The following is a 7,548-nucleotide window of genomic DNA, read 5'->3' as shown; positions in this document are numbered from 1 at the left end:
TATCAGACAGGGTTTCTCTGAGTAACAGCCCTTGCTGCCTCAGACTCTCAGATCCACATGCCTCTGTTTCCCAGGGACTGGGGTAAAGGTGTGTGCTACCTCGCCCGACTGTTGTGGTGGGATTACATTAAGCATCACATTAAGAACTTGAGTTGTATTTGTTTGAAGTAGGGTATGATGTTAGGAAACTGGAGTTAGGAAACAGGTGGAGTAGCATCTGTCTGAGGGTTACTAATTCTGACTCCTAGGAGAGAGACGATTGTACATTACAGATGGAAAAGAAAATTCATAATCACATAAACTTAGAAGTTGCTTTTATTGTAACAGGTGTAGGAATAGGCTTTTTGTTTCTTAAAAGTTTATGCTACTAGGTTCTTAGTGTTCATTGTCCATACACATACACACATGCTCACATGTTGATCCACAGGACCCTAAGTGTGTTCAGCATGTACTCTCCCACAGAGCTACATCTTCAGCAAACTATAGATTCAGGGACTGAAAAGCTTTCAAAATAAAATTGATTGGAGGATGAAACATCTCTAAAACTTTTAAGTATAATGACTAGTTTAGAATTATGACTAAAAGTCTTTGTTATATTTGAATTTTTTACAGACTTATTTCTGAAGGAAAAATTTTAGATTGAAAATTGATATTAAGTCAGATTATCATGATATTTTAATATGTTTGAATATTGAATTTTACCAGGTTTTGTATTTCTGTTTTATCTCTCTTAGGAAAGGGAATTCTTGAAGAATTATGTTCAACGGATAGTTGATGTTCGACCCACATTGGTTCTAGTTGAGAAAACAGTATCTCGGATTGCTCAGGACATGTTACTGGAACATGGCATTACTCTGGTCATTAATGTAAAGTCAGTGAGTGTTTTCTGTATTTATTCACTTAAAAAACCATGGCTTTTAAATTAATATGCATGTATGGTAGGTATGCAGCATTCTTTTTGTTTGATGTACTACTTATGTTGAAAGCGGGATACAGGTGTGGTAGCTACTTTATTATTGAGACTGTAGACTCGCACTAGATGCAGGTGTGACTGACTGTGTAGCTGTTCTTTTGGGTCTTTCATCAACCAGTGTTTCACTGGTCCCTCTGCAAAATGGAGGCCACTTTTAAGGAAACGAATTTTTCTGTTTGTTCGTTTGCTCATAGTATTTTGTACTAAGACAATGGGTAGCCAAATGCTCTTTAAAAGGTAATAACAAAATAAAGTAAGAATAAAAAAGAAGATAAGGTCCCAGGTTGTACCTCTAGGAGGTCTGGAACTCACTAATCAGTTTGACCTTAGACTTGCACTGGTCCTATGTCTTCTGTCTCCCAAGTGCTGGGGCTATACAGGTGCACCACCATACCATGCGCATCTTGTGATGATGTTACAGCGAGCATGGTTTGTTTTTGAGGCCATACGCTGGTTATTTAGCAAGCAGATTTGATCTAATACTGAATTAAAAAGTCATATAATTATTAAAATTAAGGAAACTGATTGTGAACATTATTTTATTTTAATACTTCATGTACTTTTTCAGGTTAAATTTATTAAGAATTTTACTCATAGCCAATTCTGTAATACACTGTTTTTCTGTGTTGTAGCAAGTTTTAGAACGAATCAGTCGAATGACCCAAGGTGATTTAGTGGTGTCCATGGACCAGCTGCTCACTAAACCACACCTGGGCACTTGCCACAAATTTTATATGCAGATATTTCAGTTACCTAATGGTGAGTCATCTTAAACATACATTCACTTAGCTTGGGGAATCTCAAGAAATGAATCAACTCCTAGTTAAGTATAGTATTGTTTACTCAGGAAGTATTAATATCTGTTAGCATTGGTGGAGAGAGAATGATTCAGTGTGGTTTTATTCCTGTAAGGATTTTCTTTTCTGTTGGTAATAAATTTTCTCTGGTTCTCTGGATTTTCACCTAAGTCTCTTAATTTTGTTTATTTGTAGAACAAACCAAAACACTGATGTTTTTTGAAGGCTGTCCACAGCACCTAGGATGTACAATCAAGCTCAGAGGAGGCTCCGATTATGAGCTGGCTCGAGTTAAGGAGATCCTAATATTTATGATCTGCGTAGCTTATCATTCTCAGCTAGAAATCTCCTTTCTCATGGATGAGTTTGCTATGCCTCCAACTTTAATGCAAAGCCCTTCATTCCATTCTCTGTCTGAGGGCCGAGGGGAAGAAGGAGTGCCCCAGGAGCAGTGCAGTGGCAGCTCCCTTCCCCAGGACCCAGAGTGCCCTCCTGACTCCCTGTCTTCTGATGATAGCACTTTGTTGGAATCAAGGATTATGCTTGAGAAGGGTGAGCAGGACAGTAAAAGTGTTCCCCAGGCGGTTGCCTCTGTGAAACATCAAGATTACTCTGCACCCACTTGCCCAGCAGGTATTCCCTGTGCTCTCTTTGCGTTGGTACCTGAATCCTTGTTGCCTCTCCATATGGATCAACAGGATGCTATAGGACATGAAGAGCCGGAGACATCGCAGCAAACAGATGAACACCAGGATCCCAAAAGCCAGATAAGAGTCTTTAGAGACCCCCTACAGGATGACACTGGGATGTACATTACTGAGGAAGTCACCTCCTCTGAAGATAAACGAAAGACTTACTCTTTGACATTTAAACAAGAATTAAAAGACGTGATCCTCTGTATCTCTCCAGTTATTACATTCCGGGAACCTTTCCTTTTAACTGAAAAGGGGATGAGGTGCTCAACTCGAGATTATTTTCCAGAGCAGATTTACTGGTCTCCTCTCCTCAACAAGGAGGTGAAGGAAATGGCTCTCAGGAGGAAGAAACAGCTGCTCAGGGATCTCTCTGGACTTCAGGGCATGAATGGCAGTGTTCAGGCCAAGTCTATTCAAGTCTTACCTTCACATGAGCTAGTGAGCACCAGGATCGCTGAGCATCTCGGTGATAGCCAGAGCTTGGGCAGAATGCTGGCTGATTATCGAGCTAGAGGAGGAAGAATTCAGTCAAAACATTTGGACCCTTTTGTCCATTCAAAAGATGCATCATGTACTTCAGGATGCAAATCGGGAAACAAAACTGAGAGTGATGAAGAGAAGGGGTTGGTCCCAAGCGATGCCTTATGGGCGACAAAGGTAAGATGCAAGATTAAAAAAATCACTATGACAGATTGCATAGGTTTATTAAATGTTTACTCTTCTGCTTATTTTTCTTCTTGAGTTGGATGGCATTTATGTATAAAGTATAAAAGTGGATTCATAAGGGAACAAAACTGGGATTTTGGATTTTAATATGCGCATGTAGTAAAGTAGGAAGGACCTCAGTTAAGGGAAAGTGAGCAATTGCTTGAAGTTTATATCTGTATTGCTTATATGTGGTGTGATGTAGCTCTTGACTTTTTTCAGTGTTTTAAGATAGGTCTTTACTTTCCGTTTTTGTTGTTGCTATGGTCAAATACCTGAAAAAAAAAAAAGGTAACATATGGAAGAGTTTATTTAGCTTGTAATTCTAGGTTATAGTCCATTATAAGGGGAAGTCAGGGCAGCAGGAAGAAGCAATTTATGATACCACCGTCAAGAACAAAGAGAAATAAATGCATATATGCTGCTTGCTTGTTTGTGTTCAGTTCTATTCTCCTCCATTCCTAATAGTTTCGGATCTTTTGCTAGGGAATGGTGCCACCTACAGTGGACTGGGTCTCCACACATTTTAACTTAAGACAGTCACTCAGATGTGCCCATATTCCAACCCAGTATATATAATCCTTCCTTGAGACTCTTCTTCCTAGTTGATTTTAAATTGTATCAAGATAGCAATTAAGCTAACCTTCACAGGTCTCATTATGTGGTCCTGGTTTACTCTTAAGTTCACAGTCGTCTTGCCTGTACCACTTTATGCTAGGATTATACCTCTGTACCAGCACAACTAGCTCTATTGTTTGATCATAGTCTTATGAGAGATGGAAATTTGTTATTGAAAATGGACCTGTTTTAAGAAAGTTATTTAAGAGTAAAAAGTTTATATTGTCATTTAACTTTGACAGTGATCTTTTTTGTTTAATTAGAAATGAAAGATATTTAAAGAAGATTTACTTGTGGATGGATACATTACTAGTAGTGAAACTAATAAAAAGACATCTAGTTTCACTGATAGTCAAGGAAGTGCTAAATGTTTTTTGAGACTCATGAAAAGAACCGTGGTTAGGGAGAGTCAAGAAATTTTGAATGCTTTGTCTAAGTGTACAAATGTCTAAAAGTGATAACGAGGTTTCTCTCACTGTACTATACGTGTATGTCTATACATCCCTGTTGAAATGTACAGAAAGTGATAAGGAGGTTTCTCTCACTTTAAATGTACATTTCTTACCTTTGACTCAGGATTCCGCCTTCTCTATTGCAGAACAAATTAAATACTTCTCTGTAGGATGCTTGCTTGTTGTAAGAATATATGTACAAGGGTGTTTGTTGAAGTACTACATCCATTTTTTTTTGTAGCAAAACATTATATTTTGCAGATGTGGCAAATACCTGACATTAAACAGTTTAAGAGTGTTTACTTTAGCTCATGATTTCATAGGTTTCAGCCCATCCTCCTTGCCTCCATTATTCGTGGTAGTTAGATGGTACAGCAGACAGGAAGCAGAGAGAAATAGGAGGGCCTGGGATGAGATACAGTGTTCAAAGAGACACCTCCAGTGACCTGTTTCCTTCATGGAGGCCTCACCTTTTAGTTTCCCAGCTGAGGGACACACCTTAAATACAGGATTCTTGGGCAGGGGCATCAGTCACACATATTCAACCCGTACCAGATTTTTTTTTTTTTTCTATCCTGAGACAGGGTTTCTCTGTGCGGCAGCCCTAGCTGTCCTGGAACTAACTCTGTAGATCGAGTTCTGGCCTCAAACTCACAGAGATCTGCCTGCCTCTGCCTCCCGATTGCTGGGATTAAAGGCATTTGCCGCCACCACCCGGCTAAAGGGTGGGTTTTGAATGTTTTTTTTAATGCAACTTTAAAGTTTTATTACTTATTAGAATAAAACACTAATGCTTATATTTTAGCATGTACCTTTCAAAAGCAAGTTATAGTAATATATTTTGTAGCCTATCTCATCTTAATGAAAACAAAATCACCTGAGTGTATTTGTGTGCGTATGTACATGTGCGATTGTGCATGTATGTAAAGGCAAATAACGTGAATAAAGAAAAAGTGATTTTCCTTTTGGTGTTTGTTTGATTTAGGATTTCTCACTGTCTAGGTTGGGCCTCAAACTCAAGATCCAGCTGATGAAGATATTAAATTCTTGATCCTCTTGACTCTGCCTCCTAAGTGCTGGGATTTCCATGTGCTACCATGCTGGTCTGAGTAGCTTTATAAACTTTAGTTTGAGAGGTGGGGGACATCCAAGAAGGAAGAACTTTACATTATGTAACTCTACTACTTGATTTTAACAGGGAACAGGTGTGTTTAAAAACAGGCGCAAGCACAGGTAAAAGAATACCTTAGAATTAGGTTTCTAGACACCACCGATTGATGCCATAGCCATCCACTTTAATAATGTTCCATAGGAAAATATTTTAGTTAATTAGCTCTTCCAAAATATACAATTTTGAAAAAAAAAATGGAGTGTTTATGTTAAGAAACAAGCTTCTTAGTCGTCTCCCACTTTGAAGCACAGTGCTGGGATTGACCCAGGGCCTGATCGACGGTCCATTTCCAGCCCAGTTATTTTATGCTTTCACGTTTACTTTGGAGTTTTGAAATTGTCTTTGGTCAAAACCCAGCTTTTTAACTCTTCCCAGGCGGCTCTGTTGACAGAATGGAATGTGGTGTAGGTCAGTGACCTGATAGCCATTGTGTTCCCACTCAGGTGCTCTCCTGTCCTTGTCCTACAGGTGGACTGCCTGAATCCTGCCAACCACCAGAGGCTCTGTGTCCTCTTCAGCAGCTCCTCGGCCCAGTCCAGCAATGCTCCCAGCGCTTGTGTCAGCCCTTGGTACGCCGCTTCTCCCTGCCCTATTGCTACATGAAATACAATTCCTGCTATTGGGTACACAGCACATTGATGGTCACATCCCATACAGTAGGATGTTTACACTTGAGTAACTGAAATTTGTTCGTGGGTAAAAAAGTAGTACCTTAAACAAGAGTGAAGATAGTTTGAGAGAGAAAAAGAAATTTTTACTTTACAAAGGTTGCAAAGTTGACCTGCAAAAACTGGTTTATAAAAGCTAAAAGCTACATTTTGATTCTATCATGTGCAGTTTAGGTGAGTTTTCATGTTGAATAATTTTTATAAAAGCAATCAGCCTTTTATCTTAGTGTTTGTAGTTTTGTTACTGAGCTATACTACATACTGGCATTTTGTCTTAGTACATTCTTCTTGGGAACATCTAAGTAAATTTATAGAGACAAATACATTTTATAATGTAATATTTCCAGTGATGGTCGCAAAAACCTTACATCCCTGTCTTAGGGTTTGTTTGTTTTGTTGCTGGGCTAAACAACTCTCTGTTAAAAGCAACATAAAGGAGAAAGGGTTTATTTGTCTCCTGTCCATCATGGCAGGGAAAGTCACAGCCGCTGCAGCTTAAAGTAACTGATCACATGAGGTCATCATTCAGACGAGAACAAAGAAGGCGTGGCTGCGGGTGCTCTGCTCCACTGTCCTCCTGCGGTGTAGGCAGGGGCTGCGCCACCACAGTGGGGTCTTCCCACAGCAGTTCCCGTGGCAGGAGAAGCTTGCTTGTGTCATCTCCTCCACTCCTCCCTGTGTGCACATATACAGCTGTGTGTGTGTATGGGCGGTGGTGGTGGGGGGTTGGTAGCACTTATTTTCTTGAAACATGTAGTTCCAGGACAGCTTTAAGCCTGGCTTTCTGAAAGCCCATAGAATTTTTCTCAGAATTTAATGGACTCCTTCAGTAATTCTAGAAGAGGATACTGGTTTCAACAAGCACACGTTCAAAGTCTAATTTTGGGCAGTTGTGAGTTCAGTTCAGTTCGGAGCCGGCTCCTTATTAAGAGTGAGAGCTAGCTGCTGCTCTCTACACTCAGTGAAGACAGGGACTAGAGGGCAGATGGGCACCACCCCACCCCCACCCCCAGTGTTGATGAGGAGTGAAACTGTGACAGATGATTTTATCTCTTCCTCATAAATCAGTTTTATTCAATTTGTTTTTATGGTTTATGCACTCATTAAATGATTTCATAAGATATTAATGGGTTGGGAGTGGAAAAGATGCTATGGTGTGGCTAATCTACACTTGTTTGACAGGGTGAAGTAAAACCTGTTCTGTAGCAACAGTATATATGATTTGCTTTATTACTTCACTATAAGCATATAATAATTAGAATATGGTGGTCTTAGTGGTAATGTTGACATATTTCTAAGAAATGATCTCTTCTTTTAGGATTGTAACAATGGAATTTTATGGAAAGAATGATCTTACACTGGGAATATTTTTAGAAAGATACTGTTTCAGGTAAAAGCTTATTTCTTCCTTATCATTTATTATGCTTTGCTCTTTTCTTTCCCTCCCTCCCTCCCTCCCTCCCTCCCTC

The 7,548-nt window shown here is 39.5% G+C and overlaps 1 protein-coding gene across 6 annotated transcripts in view; it reads left to right on the top strand.

Moving 5' to 3' along the window:
* Positions 1-7,548, top strand: part of Pikfyve (phosphoinositide kinase, FYVE-type zinc finger containing) — an 85,423-nt gene that overhangs the window by 48,587 nt on the left and 29,288 nt on the right. For all 6 annotated transcript variants that reach the window (XM_050154213.1, XM_050154207.1, XM_050154210.1 and 3 more), the window contains 5 exons: positions 735-875; positions 1,606-1,732; positions 1,966-3,122; positions 5,880-5,980; positions 7,398-7,469. In XM_050154213.1, the coding sequence (XP_050010170.1) occupies positions 735-875; positions 1,606-1,732; positions 1,966-3,122; positions 5,880-5,980; positions 7,398-7,469 (1,598 nt within the window). The remainder of the gene's footprint in view (positions 1-734; positions 876-1,605; positions 1,733-1,965; positions 3,123-5,879; positions 5,981-7,397; positions 7,470-7,548) is intronic.

Source organism: Alexandromys fortis, unplaced genomic scaffold, assembly GCF_014885135.2.
Source record: "Alexandromys fortis isolate MF-2015 unplaced genomic scaffold, M_Fortis_MF-2015_v1.1 scaffold_40, whole genome shotgun sequence".
NCBI classification, from domain to species: Eukaryota; Metazoa; Chordata; class Mammalia; order Rodentia; family Cricetidae; genus Alexandromys; species Alexandromys fortis.
This window is presented reverse-complemented; position numbering and strand designations above follow the sequence as displayed.